The 21,741-nt window shown below is 39.1% G+C and overlaps 1 protein-coding gene across 5 annotated transcripts in view; it reads left to right on the top strand.

Annotated features, from left to right (window-relative positions):
* Nucleotides 1-21,741, top strand: part of CCNY (cyclin Y) — a 115,685-nt gene that overhangs the window by 55,546 nt on the left and 38,398 nt on the right. The window contains exons 2-5 of one of the 5 annotated variants that reach the window (XM_062494025.1): nucleotides 15,955-16,027; nucleotides 20,509-20,530; nucleotides 20,821-20,908; nucleotides 21,685-21,719. In XM_062494025.1, the coding sequence (XP_062350009.1) occupies nucleotides 15,955-16,027; nucleotides 20,509-20,530; nucleotides 20,821-20,908; nucleotides 21,685-21,719 (218 nt within the window). Of the gene's footprint in view, nucleotides 1-15,954; nucleotides 16,030-20,508; nucleotides 20,531-20,820; nucleotides 20,909-21,684; nucleotides 21,724-21,741 lie in introns of all 5 variants that reach the window. The other 4 variants (XM_062494049.1, XM_062494042.1, XM_062494033.1 and 1 more) reach the window with 4 other exon arrangements.

The raw sequence follows: 21,741 nt of genomic DNA, 5'->3' as shown, positions 1-21,741 counted from the left end.
TTAATGTGACTGGTGCTGGTTATACTGAAGTTCTGCCTGACCTTCTTGCCTGTCTCCTTCGTGAGCCAGTGGCAGAATAATAAAACAGGAACGTAACAATGTTTGCCCTAAGACTGCGCCCTGGGAATTCCCTGAGGTTTTACTATGCACTTTCCAATTATTAATGAATTCGTCTTCTAGGAACCTCTCTAATCCCTTTTGAATCCATTGGCACTGTAAGCACTTCAGTGGTGTGAGGAAAGTAGTTACACCACATTAATGTTGCTGAGGAGCCTCCTCCTTTTGTGTGATTTGAGTATGCCCGTGTCTGATGGCATTTTTTCCCAATTCCTACAACATATTTTCTGAGAAGGAATACTCAAAGCTCATAATATTGAAGAAGAATTTTGAATGTTTTTTCCTGTGTGTCCTAATTTTTTCATTTATCTATATCTACCATTTTGTCAGCCAGTAGCTAAGGTATTTTTTACAGTTTATGCCATTTGTGATGTTATGTCCTGTCATCTGCAGACTTTGCCATCTTATTAAGAATTACTTCATTGTTTTGAGTGTATTGAGAAATGCCAAAGAAGAGTTGTTGAAAAGTGACCATTTCATCCTGTGCTTCATTTCCCATCTTTTTTGCAATTTGTGCCTGGCCTTTCTGAGCACTCAGTGTTTGCTTAGTTTTAGAAGCAAGTGACTTTGTTAAAGCCTTTTGATAGTCTTAAGATGCCCCAGAGGGGATTTAGGTTTGACATTAGAAGGAATTTTTTTTCCAAAAGAATGGTTAGACATTGTGATGGGCTGCCCAGGGAGTTGGTGGAGTATTTAAGGAAAGAGTGGACATGGCACTCAGTGCCATGGTGGTGTTCATAGGTTGGACACAATGACCTCAGAGGACTTTTCCAACTAATTGGTTCTGTGATTCTGTGTATGTGTCAGAACTTCCTTATGCAAATGTTTTTTTTATCCCGTTAAGGATAGAACTTAAGTCTGAGAGATGTAACCTTCCATTACAAAAGCCTGCTCGATTTCCCCACTCCGTCTGGATACTTTCAGTATCAGGAAACCATTGGTAAAAATAGGTTCTTCAGAAGAGTAGGATCTCCAGGCAAATATCACATGTTAATTTTTCAGGTAATTCTTGAATATATGAAATAGTATTTTTTTTTCACTTTTAAAGGGAAGTCAGAGTTGGATTTGGTACCTGCTTCTGTACATACAACACATGCCAGTAAAACTCTCCCATGATGTCAACTGGCATGTTTTAATGAAAAAGCCTCTGATAATATTTGAGATGAGGAACTGCTGTCCTGAGTAAAATGACTTACTGTATTTAATTATTTTATTGGCAGTTTAGACATAGGCCTTTGAATTGGAAAAATTTCATGTCTGCTTAGCAATTGCTTAAACATTCAATCTATGGTGTGACTAAATGCATTCTTGACAGCTGTACAAATTGCTAATGATGTGGTTATTCTTCCCTGTCAGTAGATTCTCTCAGTAGATTGTCTTGGAGGAGACTTGATGAAATCAGTCTGATTAGCATGCTGCATTAGGTATTCTCTTTTCTGATTTAATACATTGTCTTTCTGATTCTCTTTTCTCATAGCAACTCTTAAAGCAATGTTCTAGGCTCAGGTGTGGTGGTTTTAGCTGTTCTGTGGTAGCAACTCACTGTTGCTGCTTTCAGTGTGTCTAATGGGTTGAGCCCAGGTCTGAATTTGGCAATGAGCATTTGAACACATTGAGCTATTTAACACAAAAAAAAAGGCTCTGAAGAACTGAACTTGATGAATTAAATTAGCATTTCCCTGGCAGGCAATAATAGGAAGTGTTTGTTCTAAAATGTTACATTACATATGGCCTGACATTTGGATGAATCTTTTCAGTAGCCTTGGTACCTGGAACAGTTCCCGTAATCTGGAAATAAGATTCTGCTTAATAAGTAAGCAACACACAGAGTCAATGTGAATAGTTAGAAGCATGATGGGTTAATGTGGTGCATTATTTTTTTATATTTTTATTAACTTCCTGGTATGTTTGTCAATAAATGGATCAGGAAAGTTAAGGGAGGTCTATGTCTGTCTCCATGCCTGAGGAAGAACAGAGACCGAATTGTTTGATGATATTACTTGACATTTTAGTAGGTCCTCTCCTGAATCCGGAAGGCTTCTCAGGGCAACAGGTTTTTCAAATAGAAGGATCCAGATGTTCAAGCAAACTTAAAGTGTACTCACGGTTTTGAGAAAAGGCTTGAAAGATTAATGAAGAGAAACTGATTTTGGAACTCTCAAGATTAGACAGAATCAAAGAAATTTATTCCATCTTTCCCAGATTTCTAATATGCCCATAAGCTGTTTTTCAACAGGACTCCTGTCCTGCCTCATCCTGTACTGAGAATGGATTGGTCCAAGTAATGCATCAGTCAGTGCAGTGAAAGAGAGCTTGTCTGTAGGAATCCAGTGTGATTTGTTGGTGAAATAAAGATTATATCTGGAGGCCATCAAGAGAGAGTGGGATGTGAGGACACAGAGTCCAGCTTCATTCATGATGCATTGTAAGCAGTCAGCAGCCTCTCCTGGGTGACACAGTGAAATCAGAAACTTTATAACCAAGAGAAGAGTAACTTGTTTTAACCCTAGGTGACTGCATCTTTGTTCAAATTGAGTTTGTCACCCTTGGTTCCATGTGTAGACGGTGGAAAAGTTCCTCATCTGTAATGGAAATAGCTGTACCCCCTTCAACTTTTTTGTCCATGCTGCACATAATTTTACCTTGCTCTGTGACTTGTCTTTGGAGTTCTCTTTCAAAGTGCCTCTCCCCCTTCTTACCAATGGCACAGATATCCCTTTTCTGGGTTTGGTCTTGAAGGTTTTATCTGCCTCAATTTAGAATGGCTGCATTACTTGATCAGGTCAGCCTCAAGACTTGAGTATTACATGTGATGGTGTCTGACTTGGAAAAAACAATAGATAGAAAATTGCTTTTATCGTTTTTTCAGTTGTCCATGGCTTTTATGAAGAGCTGGAGAGCTGCAAGATGCTGAATCTGAAACTAGTTGATGCACTTGGACTGGGTGTTACTAGTGCTGGACATTGAGCCAGTGTAATCTTGGAAGTAATTTCATGTTTGGGACAAGAACAGAACCTCTCTGTAGGATTTTGACTTAAAAGCAGATTTAAGATTTTTCTGTGGTTATTAAGAGCTATTCAGATTAATATATTAAGTCATGATGAAGATAGATGGCAATGTTTGGGATTGCTATAAATTCACAGCAAATAACAAAATATCAATATGCTGCTTTTTATCTTACTGGAAATAATAGCTACTATAGTGACAATTCATAACTTATTTAATTGTTGTAAGGTGCTTCCTCAAGATCAGCACTTGATGACTCTGAGCTGCCTCTTCTGAGAACAGAAGTGGATTAAAGAAGTGAAAGACTTAAAATAGATGTCAATTAAATATCTGTATCTCTTTTCTTTATAGTTCAATTATAATTTTCCTTCTTGCTCTTTTTTGTGTGCCTGGTATATGGCATGCATGAGTGTGGAAGCCACTGGGGTTTAGGTTTTAGAAGGCATAGTGTCTGGAGTATGGGAATAATGGCATGAAGTGGATATGTGTTCAGGAAGCAGTGTGGTACCTGTTCTGCCATCAGACTTCAATGGGACTGAGCCTTCTGGCCATAGGGGCAGCACGACAGCTGAGGAATGCTCATGTGTGCATGTACATGCACATGTGCTTTAACTGTGTTTATGGGCCTTTGCATACACTGATAGATGTAGAGATTCACTGATAAGAGAGATCTGTAATATCAGTTGACTTTCAGTTTTAGGTGACAATTTGTATGTATGATTTTGACACTGTATCTTGGTAACTTGGTGATTTGGTTGCCATGTGAATACAAATCCACAGAGGAAAAATTGAAAGCCCATTCTTGTAGTTTGCCAAATATCCTGGGGTCCTCCTTAGAAAAGATTACAAGTCATATTTTTACATATTAAAAAGCAGCTGCTGTCCTTGAAGTCAGAAATGTACCTTTGCAAGTGTTGTATAATACGTTTGCACTAAATTTTCTGAGAAACCAGGGTCGGTATCTTTCTCTTCATATTTCATGGACTGCCTACCTGCTTTAACCTTGGGTCACATAGCTCAGTAGGGAAGCAAAAGAAAAGAAGAGAGCCTGGAAAGATGCCATTTTCAGTAGCACTTTTAAAAATCGTTTGTGTAAGGGAATGAGGAAGGGTAAACTCATCCTATCCTGCTGGGTTGATGGGAGAGCTCATCAGAGCTTCAATCAGTATCATAAGATGCCTTTTTCCAGATGTAGAGTTCAGCTGCAGCTCAGGCTCCTGTGCCCTGGTTTGCAGAATATAGTGAATCTTTAAAGTCATGCAGTTATCTTACTGATTTGTGTGGCAATAATGCCTGTGTTTTGAGGAATAGTGAAATGCATGCACCTTGGTGCAAAGCTGCAGGTAATGCTTCAGTCTAAGGTTCAGGCTCATAATGTCAGCTCAGCTGTGAAATGATGATGATTATGCTGCTAACTTTGTATTGATCTGTGTCTTCAAGTAAAATTGCCTCACTTTGCTGTAGGTTAACCCAACAACTTCTGCTGACTGGTACTGTGTGTTTGGCTCAGTGACAATAATCCCCTGCCAGCTGCCAACCTCTAGGTTAAGTCTGTGGCAAGAGCAGCTGGGTTCACAGCCAGCCTCTTTGGCATGGATGGCTTTATGTCTCTTGGTGGGAGAGCATGGTAATACTGTTTGAAACAAGTTAAATAATTTGGTATGACATCAGCAGGTGTAATTTGTTTAGGTCTGTAATGATAATGTTTAGGTCTGTAGTGTGTTTAAAAGATTTTACATGTGTCATGTAAAGTAGGTATCATATTTAGTGGTAAGTGATCATAATGTATTTTTTTGTGATACATTTATGTGAAGAAAAATACTTTTAAAAAATTATTAATTTTTTTTAAAACTCTTTCACAATGCTTTATGTTCCCTTATTTGACCTTTGACCCTAACTGGGCAGAATAAACTAATTTTAAAGTGGTGTATAAGTTAAGTAAAAGTGTGTTAGGGAGAAAGCATTTATGGTGCTCATTGTCACAGGGGCATTAGAGAAATGCATAAATTTCAGTTTGAGGTTAAAAAACAGTGGCTTAGTTCCTTTTGTTGCTACATGTGCTGTAAGTGGGGTACAAGTGATGTTGACAAAGCAGGCAGTACTTAAGGTGTTAAAAATTCCTGCTGGAAACAGGTGATGGAGCAGTTCAGGTGGTGACCTTCTGTTGCTTTATGTAGAAATGCCCTCGGGGGGGGGGGGGGGGAGGGGGGGCGAGACACCAGCCTGTATTCCTGAAGGAGGGCACAGAGATAGGATCACATCCAGTGTTCTCTAGCTGGCTCCATGGCATTTAATCAAGGAAGGTTAGTGAGAGAGAAGGTGGAACTGGGTACCTGAGTACTGTGTTCTCAAGTGCCCACAAGTGTGGTCTAGTAACATAATGAAAAGGTTATCAGTGAGAAAATGAGCAGTGATGGGTGATGTGCAGCAAAGCCCAGGAGTGCAAAGCAAGGTGCTGTTAAAATGGGCACTGTGGTTTCTCTCCCCAGCCTACATTACTTGAAGGCAGCTATATGAGATATGGTTATTGGGGGGAATAAAAGGTTTTGTGGAGTTATTGTTTATATTACTTATTTAGAGCGGACCATGCTGCTGAAAAAAATGAGAGCAAGCCTTACCCCGTGTTTGTATTCTAACAGCAGAACTGAAATGCCACACACATCCCTTGCCTCTTGGTGAGGAGTGTTTAGAGCAGTTTTTCTTGGGTTCAGCTGTGTGTCCCTGGCAGTGTGTTCACCCAGATGAGTTGAGGCAGGTGGCTGTTTGCAGTTCTGAGACTTTTGAGGGGTCTGCCTCAGGCCACCCGTATCTGCTGGGCTGAAACCCGCTCTGTCCTCGGTGCCAGGCACTCAGAAGCAATGGGGGAGCTCTTTGTGATGGACTTGCAGGGATCCACTTGCTGTCCCAGTGCAAGCTTTTCATTCCAAAAGTTATGTTACTCTCTCAGTATAATGAAAATGGTGTTTCAGAGTGAATTTTTGTCCATGAAAACCTTTAATGTCCTCGGGATTGTTTTTCCTCAGCTCTGGAGTCAGTTAGTTTATGTGTATTCCAGTATGCCTACTTGATACACCTGGATATCCTGCATATGAACAAATTTTGGGCACAGTTGTGATTCTTGGGCTAGGTTCGGTTGAGCTCTTCTTAAAAAAAAGAAAAAAATTAATTATTTTTACAAGACTGGCGGGAGGCTTTCTGTGAGGACAGTTTTCAGCTAAAGGGTTATCAGTGTCCTTTACGCTTTAGCATGCCTTGGGCATGCTCTCAGGAAGGAAGGCGGGCATTCTCACACAAGTGCTTTTCACCATTCTTACTAATTTTAAAAGGAAACTGAAAATCTTACAGGCACGGTATTTGAGTAGTTGTTTCACTTTGCTGGCCTTAGATTTTTCATCAGATAAGCAAAGGAGAAGTGATGTTGTTGTATGTCAAGGTATTTTGATCTAAAGAAGTAGGTTTTAGAATTGACAGTGTTCTACGTTCCATTGTTGTATTTTATTTTTCTTACACTTCAGATGTTTTAGGGTAATGTAAAATGAATCATGCTTCATGACACTGAGGTGCTGGAGTGTGTCCAAAGCACAGTGAGGCTTCTGAAAAGACTAGAGCACAAGTGTTTGGAGAAGGGGCTGAGGGAGCTGGGGGTGTTTGTCCTGGAGGAAAGGAGGCTCAGGGGAAGACCTTATTGCTCTCTACAATTCCCTGAAAGGAGACTGCAGCCAGGTGGGAATTGGCCTCTTCTCCCAGGCAGCCAGTGACAGGATAAGAAGAAATGGCCTCAGGTTGCACAAGGGGAGGTTTAGATTGGGTATTAGGAAAAAATTCTTTACTGAGAGGGTTCTCAGGTGTTGGCACAGGCTGCCCAGGAAAGTAGTGGTGGAGTCACCTTCGAATCACTGAATGTTGAGAGCTGGAAGGGACCCTAAAGATCATCCAGTCCTAACCCCCAAAACCTTCCACGAGACTAGTTTGCTCAAGTCCTTATGTGGCCTGGCCTTGAACACTGCCAGGGTTGGGGCATGCACAACCTCCTGGGAAGTCACAGTGCTCCTTTGAGCTATAGACTTGAAGACAGCAGGTCAACCTGTTAGCCTGACTGCAGCCTGCATTATGTCCTCAGTTGTATTCATGTGTAGGTCCCAGAAGGAAGTGACCCTCACTGGGATAAGTCTTTAATTTCTGCTGTGTGCACACCTTGAAACACATTCCAAAGACTTGGAACAGCGCAAAAGGAAAAAAACTTGAAAGTTTTGAACATTTTTTTTTTCTTTCAGTCCTTGGTTCTCTAAGGCTGCTTAAATATTTGCATTCCATCATTCATATAGCTTACTTTTTAAAATGACTTAATAAGTTTCAGCAGTTTTTAACTAAGTCTGTTTTGACTACCAGTTCTTCTTTGGTACAATAAGAAGAAAAAAGAATTGAGTAGTGCACTTAAATTTCTCTTTTGCCTTTTTATCGCTAATTTCTACAGTTACCCAATCTAAATTTATCTTGACCAAATTTCCTGCTAGGGTATTAGTACAGGCTGAAAGGCTTTAAAAATGTAAATTTTAAAATCATACTTAGAGATCTTACTAAGCAGGAGCATATATCCTTCCAGCTCATATTTGTATTAATCTCAGAATAGTTTTTACTTAGATTTTCTCTATTATTTTAGCTTCTACAAGAAATAGTATGTAATGTCTCCATCTTAAGATGTTAACATTCAAGAAGTGTTTTTATTCTCTTGGGTGTTTGCTATAGAACTTGGGTTGCTCGAAGGTTGTACTGCTGTGTTTGAAGCAGTGTCTTTGGAGGTTTCATTGAGCTGTGTAGCCTGTCAGTGAAAATACAGTCCCTGGACATATCTTAAGTATTGTGGGTGTGACACTTAGGGACGTGGCTGGACCATCCAAGTGGTGGACTTGGCAGTGCTGGGTTAATAATCCTAGAGGTCTTTTCCAACCTAAATATTTCTATGATTCAGTGATTTTATGTTATAGTTAAAAGCCAGAGGAACAGTATTTGAGTATGGTGGAAATGCATGTATGTATTATATGTCTTATATGTTGTGTTAGGCACTTCTTACAGTGGGCAGTTGTATTTAAATAAGGGGAATGCTCCTGATTTAAGAATAGCACAGAATTGTTGCTCTCTTCATTCCATGCTGAATTCTGTATGTAATGGAGAGAAATAGTCTTTTCCTCTATATTTTCCTGTGGAGAAGGGAATTGAGAAGTATTTGCACTAGTAATTTTTTTTTTCTTGTCTTCTGTCTTTTATGTCAATAAATCTTTTAAAACTAATTTTGGTTACAGTTAAAGCAATAACTAATAAGTGCAGTACTGGAATGTCTGAAAAAACTTCCATGAGATGAGCTTGGGAGGGAAAATATTTATTAATTGCTGTCTTTTATGTTCTAAATGTAAGGAGAAATTAAACAAGAGACTTATGTATCACATAATATCAAGTCAATTAATTCACTCTTGAAATGTGTCTAGTTAGGTGGGATAGACTGCTGTGTATGGGAAAGCAAATCCTGAAAAGTGACACAAAACTAAAAATCCTGCATTCAGACCTTGTTTACCCTGTGGAAAGTTATATTTGTGATTTGCTTCTAAAAGAGAAAACAAATATAGCTGTGCCCGTAAGAGCTGCTCTGGACTGTAACTTGGCTGAGTGGTCAGGCATAACTGTACAGAAATGAGCATTATTTGCCACAGAGGGTTTCTTTTATTGGTGAACTGTCTCTGCCTCCCTTGAAAACCAAGATCAGAGCAGAGCCTGGAACAGTCACCATGTAATTGGAACTTGCTGAGAAATGTCATGCCCGTTGTTTGCTTGGAATGGTAGGCAGAGAATACCATAGCTCCAGGGTAGCAAAGATCACATCCAAGTTTTTCCAGCAACCTAGCCAAACCTGAAGGAGTTTACCCTTCCAGCCAATTGGCTCTTGAAAGCCTTCCAATTTCCAACTTTCTTTTCTTTTAATAATCCGTGTTAAAGTGTACTGGAACGTGATCACAAACATTTGTTCTTGCAAGAGTACTGCATGCAGCTGAGAGGCATTTTCATTTGTGGTAGGTTAGTTGCTGCTTAGATTAGACTTGAAATATTGTAAAAAGTTGCAGCTAGATCTTGTGGTCTGATACTGGTAGATCTTTATGCTGTGATTGTGTGGTGTTTTAATGCTATGAACTGAAACTTCTAGTAATGGATTTCACATGTTGGAAGTTGTAGTGTAAAAGCAGGTGCAGTTACTGTTCCTAGCCAGTGAAATCAGCCTATGCATTCAGTCTTGTTTTGGCTTGAAAGTTTTTAAAACCTCTGAACAGGAAGCACCCTAGTGCTTTATTTATTTATTTATCCCAGTGAATTATTTTAGTCCCAGTGTTTGATGCATCCCATGTTTTGGAGACATGATGTACAGAAATCTCAAATGGAAACTTTACTGCTAGGTTTAGCCATAGGGCTTTCCAGATGTCAGGTTGTATCATGCCTCTTTTGCATAAATTACAGTGCTTTAAAATAAAATCTAAGAAAGTGGATAATAGTGGTAAGAGAGAGCCCTTCTCAATCTTGTTTCTTTGCTCTCTGTTCTGTTTTAGCCTTTGTTTTTAGCTTGGACTAGAGACAGATGAGGGAGATCCTCTTAGCTGGTGTCCTTTTAACTGTTACCAACTCCTCAGGGAATGCTAATAACCTGATAATGTTTAGGGGAGTATTTTCATTACTGTACTTTTGGCTAATTGCTGTTAATAGAGGGGAGCCGCCCATCAGAGTAAGAAAGAATCAGAAGGGCATAAGGTGTAATGAGAATTTTGGAATTTATTTCAGCAGTTTTTTCTCTGTTTAGTGTTGGGGAAGCTTATCCCCATGTCTATGCCTGGAGAATACTGTTTCTGTTTCTCTTCCCACACATGACATCAGTTCATTCCTATGGACTGGTATAGCGAGAGCAGGAGCAACAACTTCCCTCCTCCTGCCTGCTGGATGAATTGCACCTCAGGTGCTGCTGGTGCACAGAGGTGGCATGAGCTGGGGAGTCACAGCCGTGCTGGTTCCCACCCGTGTCAGGGCACATGGAAAGCCCTGCCTTTGACATCTCCATGAACACCGTCCCCTTAACTCGGGTCACCTGTGCTTCCCTTTCCCTTTGCTCTGGTGGTTATTGTCTTCCCGTCCGTTTTGACACGCTTCCTGAAAGCATGTAGGGCTTAGATATTACTCATGGCTTGCATTCTTCTAATTGCTCAGAAATAATCTTTGTGGTGGTTTTGTTGTTTCCCACCCACTACAGGCAGTCACTCTATAGTGTCAGGCTGTGGCTGGAGAAAATATGGCAAAGAAGGAAAGTAATTGGTGTAGTGTCTGGTCAGCTCGGTTTCCTCTGCTGCATGCCTTGGACAGGTCTGTTCTTACCTCAAGTCCCTTTCAATAATTAAAAAAAAAAAATCTTATAGGATGAAGAAACATGGATTAATTTAATTTTGAAGCATATGGTAAGTCATTAATACGGGACACTGTCTCTTTCCTAAATGAAAATGCTGGCTGTGTCATTAATATGGGACACTGTCTCTTTCCTAAATGATAATGGTGGCTGTGCAGTGGCAGTGATAATTTGTGGTCCCAGGGACAAAGAGAAGGAAGGAGAGAATTTTACCAGGTTATTTCAGAACTGAATAAGACTAAAACCAGTGGTTTACTCAGTTGAGACTTTATTCTGTTACCAAATCAGCATCAGAGCTTTGGTGGTGCAAACTTACCTGAGTTTCATTGTTCAAGAGGAAGGAAATAACATCTTATTTTTCTAACAGAATAAACACATTTTCAGACCTGCTCCCTGCTGCAGCCCACGTGCACTGTTAGAAAAGCAGCAACTGTGTTGGTTTTTCCTGTTTGTGTCACGCAGAAGCTTTGATGTGTATTGCTCAGAAGTTAGTTGCTACAGCACCCATCCTTCATTCTCTTGTCATGCTCTCTCCTATCACAGTAAGACTCATTAATTGAAGAAACAATTGGGTTTTTTTGTTAAAGTTTTGCCACAAAAGATTTAGTCTCATCCTTTACTGTTTTTATCTTGCATAGTGTAGTCTAACCACGAGTTTGAAAATGTACTTGTTTCTGAAGAATTGCAGAAGAGCTTGGGGCAGTTTTAGAAAGTTTACAGATGTGCCACTGGGATTTGCTGAGCTTTTGTGCTTAATAATTTAAGTATTGCTATTTCTGAAGATTTTCTAGACCTTGGGCTTGAGGCCCCTGGGATTATCTGATCTGACCTGCATATGAATCATGAGCAAGTAACTTGCATAAGTTATTCTTAAATTGAGCCCAAATAGTCATGCTGGACTAAAGCCCAAAGATGCTTGGCTGAAGCAATCTTTTCAAAAAGGAAAACATCAAGATAAGTAGAGTGCATGTTCCTTGGGTGTGGAGCTTCACTGCCTGATTATCCTCCCTCTTTTGTCATCCAAGGTCGTAATTAAGATCTTTCTGCTTTCGTTTTCCACTGTTTTTGTTATATTGTGTGGTAGATTAGAGAGTGCTTAGAACTTAAAAGTTGTGTGTAAAAAGCAGACACCTCCTAGTTTTCCTTTTTCTTCAGCTGCAGTATCAAGACTCAATTGAAGGCATTTTCAGCTGTCTGTCACTCTTGTAGCTCACCTCTACGCTCATCTAAACTTTATTCTTACTCTTTGCTCTTTAAAAACTGCAAACTGAGGCTGTGTTCAGTTTTTTGTTCTTCTTTTTTTTTTTTCTGGTCTCAGTACTGCTTTTTAAGATCTTGTTTTGAGATTGAAAATCTTGCCTGGGCTTTAGCCCAAGTCTGAAGCCAAACTGTTTCACAGTTTGCTTCTTTTTATGGCCATATTTGAATGCAGCTGCTGTAGCTTTAAGAATTACGTTTCTCATAGTGTACACAAGGGTGAATCTTGTTGGGGTCTGCTGGTGGCTGTCTTAACTTCAGCACAGTTATGTACCAAATTAAGTTATGTGCACAATCTGCTCTTTTTATATTTTTTTTCCTCAGAGAGTGATTTTATTTTGATGTGGTGCTTCAGAATGGCCATTATAATAACTGTTAATTTGGCTGCTGCTAAGCAAATAAGAGAATGTAATCTTAAGTATATTTGTATGCATTTCTAACAGTTCTTGTCTAAATCCTCCAAAATTGTGTGAATTCTGTTAGAAATGTGATCTCTTACCTGAAGTGTGTGTCTCTGACTTACCCTTGGCTAACCAAAAATTAGGTTTCATTTATATACACAGCTATCAGTCAATCTATATGTATAGATATGTGCATATGTACATGTATTTATAGGCACAAATCTTTGCTTCCTGATCTTCAGAAGACAAAAGCCCTGAAATTTTCATGGGGTACCAGACTGTTGAGGTGTTTACAGGATGTGGATTATATTTTGCATAACTTTGCAGTCCTTTGGCAATGAAAAAAAAAAACCCCAAAACAAGGTTGATCTTTGAACTAGGAAAAAATATAGAAAAATATTCCCATTCTGTTTAGCAGAAGAGAAAGCTACAGTGAAAGATTTGGACTGTCTTCTTTGTACTATCTATGAGACCATGTTTTTTTCTATTTTGGAGTCCTGGATAACTGTTGGAAGAAGTATCCACTGTTATTCTTTCATTTGAAGACTGTGATGAGTTGCAGAGCAGACTTAGTAATGGAGAACATTTTTGTGCAGGTTTCGAGACTTAAAATTCTGACTCTCATTTTCCTCTCTTTTGAATAACAGACTGTTGCTTGTGTGAGTTTAAATCCCTTTTTATCTTTGACTGTTTCATAACAAAATAGGTAAACCTTTCCTGTTATGGCTGGTTTTCATGGTACTTTTCAAATACTAGAAAGAACTAGTAATAACACAAAAGCAGTATGAATATACTCTTTTCTTTAGGATGGAGTTAACCTTTTATGTATAATGCCCTTTGGAGATGAGTTACTAGCTTTAGATATTTGTGCATCATTTGATCTCTTTATTCTCTAGTGTGTTCTGTATTGACAGATCTGACAGGATTTGTTGCCATATTCGAAAAGACATTTGTTTTAAAGTTGTACAATAAATTAAGACATCTAAGAACCACCAGAGACTGAAATCTTACGTGCTGTGAATCATCCATTGTAATACTCCAGTGTGCCAGCAGTGGTGGTCTGGAGTGATGTGGTGCCACAGGTGGCCTGTGGGATGCTTGGATTTACCTGACCATTTTCCCTGGATGATTTGGGAGGGACTGGGTTGCAGGTGCACACCAAACAGTGCTTGCTTCTGCCTGCAAGACCTGTGCTGTTCATCAGAGGGGCGTGGGGAGCCAGCCCCTCTCAGCAGCATCTGTCCCCTTCTGGCCACGTTGTGCTGGGTAAAACAGCCTTTGCCTTTCCCCATACCCACCTTCTCCTCCTGAGTTTTGTGCAGGCAGTTGGAGAAGGACAGATGGATGTGTTTGGTCGTTGCTGTTGCTGGGGAGGATGTGAGAGAAGGGATGTGGAGAGAGGAGGATGTGTGCTGCTCTGTAGGGTTCGGTGGTGGGAAGGAGCCACAGTTGCTCCTTGGCTTGGACTCTTGGCTCTGCCAAGATAATTAAAAATCCCTGGGCTGTCCTCTGCAGTTGCTGAGATGGGTTTCAGCTCCTGTCGGAAGAATAATCGTTTATCTGAGAGCCAGTGCTTTTTGGTAGTTCATACTTTTTTCAGACAGACTTTTAAGTCCTTTGTTGGTTTACTGCTTATGCAAAATAGCACCTTGTAACACAGGCATCTTTGGGTAATGTGACTTGACTGTAAGATGTGGCAATTGGTTTTCCTTTCTTTTCAGTCCTGCAAACAGACTGTGAGCCTGTACCAGGTTGTTGTTATTTCTCAAGCAGATAATTTTCTAGGCTTGAAGGAAAGATGTGCTTTTCTCGTTTTCTGTATTTTTGTAAGATGGATTCAGTGTTGTGTTCCTCATCCTATTTTATTGACTGAATTTGCACTGCTGTGCTTTGAAACGTTTGCATAAGCAAATATGCAGTGTTTTAAAAAAGAAAAGGCTCTTTTTTTTTTCCCGGTGAAGTATTGTACTGATAAAAGAGGAAGAAGTTGATAAAAGATAATGTATTTTGCTTTTTTAAGTGCTGATTGCTGTTCACATAAGGAAAATCATCTTAAATTCAGCATAACAGAAAAACCATCCTGAAATGGAAAGCAGTCTATACCAGCATTGTCTATCTCAATGGGTGTTTATTTTTTCTTCTGTATGTCTAAATAAGATGCATAGAGTAACATGCAAACATTTAGTTCAGTCCTTTGAAGTCAGAACTCCTAGCATAAGATGGCGTTCTTAGGATCTTCTCCAGACTTGTCTGTGATTTCTGGGACAATAGCTTTTCCTTGAAATCCCTAGATTCCCATTATTTTGTGGCACAGATGTTAATGATAATAGCAGTAAGAAGACCATTTACAACTGAGAAGTTGCACTTCTGCATTTCTTGGTTCTTCCTTGTAGCAAGAAGATCAGGTTGTGCCTGGGTTTTCCAGCAGCGTGTCAGGCTGCTCATCTCATGGGCTACAGAATGCAGGGAGGTGAAAAGGAAACCAAGAGACCATAAAAGGGAAAAATACAAATAGAAAGTATGTTTGTAAAGAGGTATGTGGTGATGAGAAAAATGCAGGGAAATGGAAGACCTAGTAAATTATTAAATAAAAGGGCAAGGGGTGTGAAGTATGGATATGGATACTGAAAGAACAGGGGAAGTTGTAGACAGAATAACTTGACTCTGGGGCAAAAAGACTTTGTTTTCCTAAGATCTGGGGCTTAATTTCGAGTTTTACTGAGCTTTCACAAGGATGTGAAAGGGGAATGAGAGAATCATAGAAACTGGGATAAAATCACAGAAGATAAATGTATCAGTGCTCCTATGTAGTCTCACATAAATGCCTGCTTAAAATGCAAGACAGTGTGCATTTAGAGATAGAGAGAATAGAGAGCTAAGGTTGAGGAAGCCACATTGGGAAAGCAAGGAAATGCAAAAAAATTCTGTACTATTTTAGTAGCATGTTTTCCAGTGGACACAGGCCTGCAAGCTTTAGCAGATTGGTATTGGAATGGAATTTGGGAACAAATAGATTCAATGGACTTTAACCTTGATAAGGAAAATCATTCATAGAAGTTTGTATAATGTATGATAGATTTGAATTTTTAACTGGTAAATATCTTTTAGGACTGGTTTGAGTTTTGGGGGGTTTTTGAGATTTTTTTTCTTTTTGTAGTTGTGGGGCTTTTTTGTTTCTTTTTCTGAGGTTGCTACAGCAAAGACTGTTAAACTGTGACAGTGCCATGTTTTTCCAAACTTGACCATATAAAACACTCTGGCCTAGATTTTACTTGTTTATATTCAGTTGCAATAACTACTTTTAATCATGTCTAATCTTGGAAAGCTGTCTATCTGTAGAGAGTTGTGCATTTGTTTGTAATACTTAACTCTTCAATAATTACATATAACAAGCTGTGTTCCTTTGCCAAGCTGTGGCTTTGGGGCATGGTGGGTAGAAAGTGATAGTAAATGGAAAATTCCTGATTTCTTGTGTACCAGCTTCTCAAGCTGCTTTATCTGTTTTAATCCAAAAGCAGCCCTTAGAACTGAAGTCTAATCCCAAACCTCTGTTGATGCAAATGATTTGCATGCCAAAGAGAACCACTTGTGCAAAGAAGGGTAAAAAAGTAGGCCTCAAGATGGATTCTGTTTTGCAGTAGCTACTTAAGTATGTAAACTTAGTGTTATTAAAAGGATGAGAAAATCTGTGTCTACCATTGAGTAATCATAAATGGGTTTTGTGTTGTTCTTTCTTTCCAGATTTGAACATGGAATTCAACCCATCAGATCATCCACGGGCCAGTACGATATTTCTCAGTAAATCACAAACAGATGGTAGGTTACTGAATTTATTACAGCAGTTATCTCTAAACCCTCTGTTAGAATGCATGTCGTAGTCCTTTAATATGTAATTTCCCCCTCTCCCCTAAAAAGAGGCATTTATAATTTTAAGTAGTCACACCTTTAGCTAATTGCCTTGTCAGACCAGTAGGACAAATATGGATGAGACTTAATATAATAATATTTTAAAAATATTTTCTCTAAATCCGAAATTTTTGTGTAGCTGTTTCTTAATTGTTTTTAAACTCTGAACACTAGGCTTCTGAAAAATGTGTAGAAAATATTTTTTTAGAAAATGCCAGCTTATATTAGCTAAGAAGACATTTGAGGGTTTCTCTGATATACGTGATACTGTAAATAAGTTCAGTTCTAGATTTTCTTAACAAAATAACTCCCATCCTACCCAAACATTCACTCTTCTTCTCCTCTCATTATGGATTTGATATAATCATGTTTGCCTGGAGTTTAGTTGGTTTTTTACATACATAGACAAAATGATCTCTAAAATTAACATTGGTTAAACAAGCCTCCTGATAGAGTTAGTAGAAGAGAAGCCATTTACTCTGACTCTTTTGTTCCTTGTTGGACACATATGACATGTTGATTTAGAAATAAATGAATAATGCATACTAAACACATTCTTTTCTAGCAGGACTTTCAAAGGAGTTCCTGCATTGCAATTCTGACTGTTCAGTATGACTTCTTTGTCCTCCTTTCTGCTGCCTATAAGTGCTGCTTTTGATATACATAGTAAATTGAAGTGTCAAACACGTCACTTGAAAAATAATGTAATTTTCACTTCCTGTATATTTTTGCTAGTTTTTGAGCATGGCTAGAACAAAAAGGATATACATTTAGGCCCTAATTGAAGAGTTGATTATGTGAGTACCTCCTTTGACCTTGACATTGTCCTTCTGAATTCAGCCCTGGTTCTGTCAATGCCTCTAGATGGGTTTGGATGCCATTTACCATACTAATTTGGTTTGGTAGTCTGGAAAATGAAGATGCTAATATTTCCATAGTTGTATTATGAGGATTAATGTCTACTTTATAGTGAATTTGCTGTGTTTTGAAACTGTCTAATCCCATATGGATGCTACTTGTTTCTTGTTACAGCTTGTTGAAAGAAAGGACAAAATAGACCCAAGTTCAACAACTAAAATTTTGACCAGACTGGATGATTGTATTCTTACTTGTTATAAAGTGGTTAATTTATTGCAATATGGAGTTAATTTTAAGCATTTTATAAAAATCTTTATACCCATGATAGAGTTGGTCTATGAAACTTTGTTCTAGTTTAAGTAATGTGAAGAACGTATTTTTGAGTACGAACAATGAATTTAGTGCAACATTATAGAAATGTTATCAATAGGAGTGTAAGATCTGTTCAGCTGTCCTTTGATACTTTGGAAAAAATACAAAGGCTATTTTATTTGTACAAAAATGAAAAGATTCAGCAAACATTTATCTACTGACGTATTGCCAAGAACCATTGTGTTCTTGTGGGACAGCTCCCAGTAATAAGAATTTTGCTTGGCTGTGCTTTGGGCCCCTTGTTGAACCAAGCAAGCTGGAGGAGTTACCACACCGTTCAAGGATGCTGCCTAACCAAAATGCAATGAAGTGCTTGTTAAGAGGAAAATGGAGGGATTTTTTAAAGTCGTGTGGGGTTGTAATCTGACAGATCTCTGACAGATCAGGTTGCTGTGGAATTTAGGGGACCCCCCCAAGACTTCTTCAGATGATGTAGAAGAGGAGAGCTGAGCTGGCTGTGTTGAAAACACCTGACTTGGGCAAATAACTGCTCCATTACTTGAATAGTATTGGTCTGGTAAACCTTCCTGTTGACTGTAAGTGAAAATATTTCTCTAGATAAGACCTGTGGGCATTTAAAATATGCATTATACAATACACAGAGAGTTGAATGGCATCAGGATTCAGGGTTTCATCCAGGATCTGGCTCTATGAGCATACATCTCATGGTTTTACAGTGGGAAATGGCCAAGTCCATCACTAGGTGCTAGAGTGACTTGGCAGTGTTACCTTCAGACAGTTCCATGTTTGGCTTTCTAGTAGCCCCGTGTTCTTTGAGCCTCACTGGCAGTCTTAGAGCATTCTCTTGGCATAGGAGCTGTGCATGACCTGCTTGTGATCAACATGTGAGCGACGAGCCACAAATAAAATGAGACAGGATGTGGCGTCTTGGTTTATTATGTGGTCCCTAATTGTCTTTGTTCTATGAAGCCTGGATGCCATGCTAAGTATGTAAATTGTCCTGCCCCTCTTCGTCAGTAGTCTGAATGAATCCTTAATTACCTAAGCATTCAGTTAATCTGTGGAAAAGTTAAAGTGACAATATTAATCTGATTCCTAGCTAAAGGAACTTTTCTAAATGTTTCCATCTCTTTTGGGAATTTTCAAGGTGCTGAATCGTATATGTGGAATTCTTCCTATTTAGGGAGCTGGTACAGGATATTGCCTGTTAGCTTTTTAACTTCTGTGAGTGCTTTATGCAAGTTCTCCTTTGTTTGCTGAGCTTGGCCAGTGAGTTGTGGGTGACTGGAAACCCATGCACCCTTTAGTGTGTGATTAACCCAGGGTTTCCAAACAGCACTCCAACAATGTAACTGCCTGTCCTTTATGGTAGCAAGAAGGCAATGTTTGCTCCTTCAGGGTGCTGGTAATTGTGTTTCCTGTCAGTGGTTTCCAGCTGTGCCCCTCTCCTGACTCAGGCTGGGCTTTGCATATTCTGTGTACTGGCTAAATTTTGCAGTATCAGTGCAGCAATGGGCTTCAGACAAAAAAGATTTTCAAATATTTATGTAGGCAGATAGAAGTGGAGTAAGCTGCTTTTAGTCTTTAGTGTTAGCTGGGACCAGACTTCTCAATTAAAACAAAAATAGGTAAGTTACCAACAATGGTTGGTAATTCCAACTACCAAAACACAAGATGTTCTTATAGTTGTAATCCTCAGGGATTTTGTTTTGATCCTGGTATGATTAACATTAAAATAAGTCTTTAGAAGTGGCACAGTGAAAGTTTTTATTACAGCTCAGTGAAAAATACATATAAACATACATACACACACAGGTGCCTCTGTGTGTATTTCCTCCCTTTTAGTTTCAGGATACTTTCCTCCTATTGCAAAAGCTCAGCAATAACAGTTGAAAGTGCCTGCAGCAATAGGAATAGGTCATCCACTGTAGAATGAGGAAAACTCAGACAATTTGGCAGCACCTCAGGCTCCACTTGAAGAGTTCCATTGCAACTTTGAAGCTTTATGTTGTTTAAAAAAATGTAGAAGTTTAATTGTTGAAACTGACTCCAAATCTGTTCAGCTTTACATCATCAAAACCCCATGCCTGAAACCCAAAATCCTGGAGTTGCAATTAGGAGTTTATGCTGCAAAATGCTGGTTAATTCTAACACAATGGTCTGGCCTGTGCAACTGAGTTTTGTGAGCAGCAAAGCATTTTTAAACTGACTGAATGCAAGTGTTGGAATTACCTCTTTACAGTCATTATGCCTTGTGCAATAAACGGCTTCCCCTTGTTTAAAGTGGGGGTTGTGATTACAAAAGAGAATGGTTGGGACAGAATGGGTTTCTGCTCTTCCCGACTCCCCACTGGCATGTGTTCTGGAGAGAGTTGAGCCTTACACTATGGCAGAGTGAGCCAGGAGCACAGAAAGAAGCAGCTGCCTTCCCATAGTGCCTCACCTGTGAGGCCAGGTGACTGAATATCTGTTATATGGGGAGACAGGGAAAGGAGCTCAGCATGGTGCTTGCAAAGATGTGCACAAGAAGTGCTTGAGCAGGCAAAAGGGAGGGGTGTGTATAAATACGTTCGCATATTCTGGAGACTGGAAGTAGCAAGTGGGATTGACCTGTGAGTGATACTCTTGCTTTGGATAGTAGAGGATTATACCTTCATGGGAAATTGAATAAATGATACAAATACAGAAAAAAACCTAAGGGGAATAAAAGTCATTAAAATGGAATTTGGAGTATATGTGCAGGCTGTCTCTGTAGGATTTGAAGAACTTTGAATGTGGTATAATTATTTGTGATTAAAACTGTTAAATACTTAACTGTGTTCAAAATTTCTCAGTTAATAGGTGCTAACTTTAAGTTAAGTACTATATTAGGTTTCCACACAGCTTATCACAATTGTCAACTACCTGTACATTGCAATATGTGATACTAGACAAATACTTAAGCTGTTCTTAGAAGTATCTACCATCATTTTGTTGTTCCCCTGTCTTAAGTATTTTGCTGGTGGTAAATGCAGTGTGTGGAACTTAAGTGTAGTGCAGTGTTTTAGCAGGATTCCTGGCAGTTTAATGATTTACTAGATCACCAGAATTTTTCCACTGTTCCTGTTTAATTCTGTTTCTTATGCAATGTCCGTAATTGTGGATCTGAGCGTATTCTAAATGACATGGCTAACATCTGTCATGTGTGATTCTCCTTTCTGCTCCCTGGGAGGAAAATTATGTAAGGATTTTTCAAAGTTTTTTCTTACTTTTTAATTTTCATTTTATGTCTGCATTAAACACAGTTATTTCACAGTATTCACACATACAGCCTTGTTTATGTGAGATTGCTTGCTTATAATAAATCACAAATAATGGCTTCTCATCCAACAGGGAATGGACAGGCTATCCCACCATTGTGAACACTCTTATTTTGCTAAGTGCATTGGGTTGCATAGCTTTCAAATCATGATGCACCAAAGTGCATTTGATCACCTACAGCATGAAACCATTGTTATTTTAATCCTGCAGTTTGATTTATGTGTTAGTTGCCTCCAGAGTTGTATCCTAAATGCTGTGGTATTTTCAGTGGAACAGAGCTCCACAGGCTCTCTATGGGGTGAGTTAATTGGGGAAGTGCTTTAAAAAAATGAAATAGAGTATATTTAATCAGCTGTAATAAGCATTTGCCTGACAATTAAGACTTTATATATCTATCTCCCTTTTTGTTGCCATTTACTTTCTGACTGTTTTGGCTAATTGTGGCTTCAACTTTGCAACCATTGCTTGTGGTGACTGGTTCATACTCACCAGCAAAATGTATTTTCATTGTTACGTCCAACATAAGTAATATTTCAGGCTTGTGCCTGATCATTATAGAAGGCAGTGATGTAATCCATATGGTTTCAAGGCTCCTCTGTGGGAGTTAGTGCACAGTAAGCTGTGATGAGAATTTACTAACTCCATGGTGTAGCTGTTTAGGTCCTTTCATACCTGCAAAGCAGTGTGGGCCACTTTGCAGCAAGGTACCTTGCATGAAGGCACTGGTGGCTCAGGAGTACCCACACAGAGAACTGGGGAAGAATGGCCAAGCCACTGCTACCTTGGACTGCAGCTTACTGCATATTATCTTCCCCATGTGGACCAGCACCTGGTGAAGTACCCAAATGGATGAGAATTTTAACCCATCACCACACTAGTGAGCATAAATGCCTTTATGCATACAAATATATGTTCCTGCTGTGTTTGTTATATAAATATACTTCATTAGTGAAAAAGCAATTATAATGTTTCACATAGATAGTCTCCTGTTCTTTTTATTATAAATAGTGTATAAGAAGCTTAATCGGGAAAAATAGTCATGTAATATTTCTATCATATTTTGTGTTTTTGCAGTGAGAGAAAAACGCAAGAGTCTCTATATAAACCACGTAAGTGAAAATGCCTCGCTAT

Source organism: Cinclus cinclus, chromosome 1, assembly GCF_963662255.1.
Source record: "Cinclus cinclus chromosome 1, bCinCin1.1, whole genome shotgun sequence".
Classification (NCBI taxonomy): domain Eukaryota; kingdom Metazoa; phylum Chordata; class Aves; order Passeriformes; family Cinclidae; genus Cinclus; species Cinclus cinclus.
The sequence above is the reverse complement of the archived record's forward strand: the minus strand, read 5'-3'. Positions and strand labels throughout refer to the sequence as shown.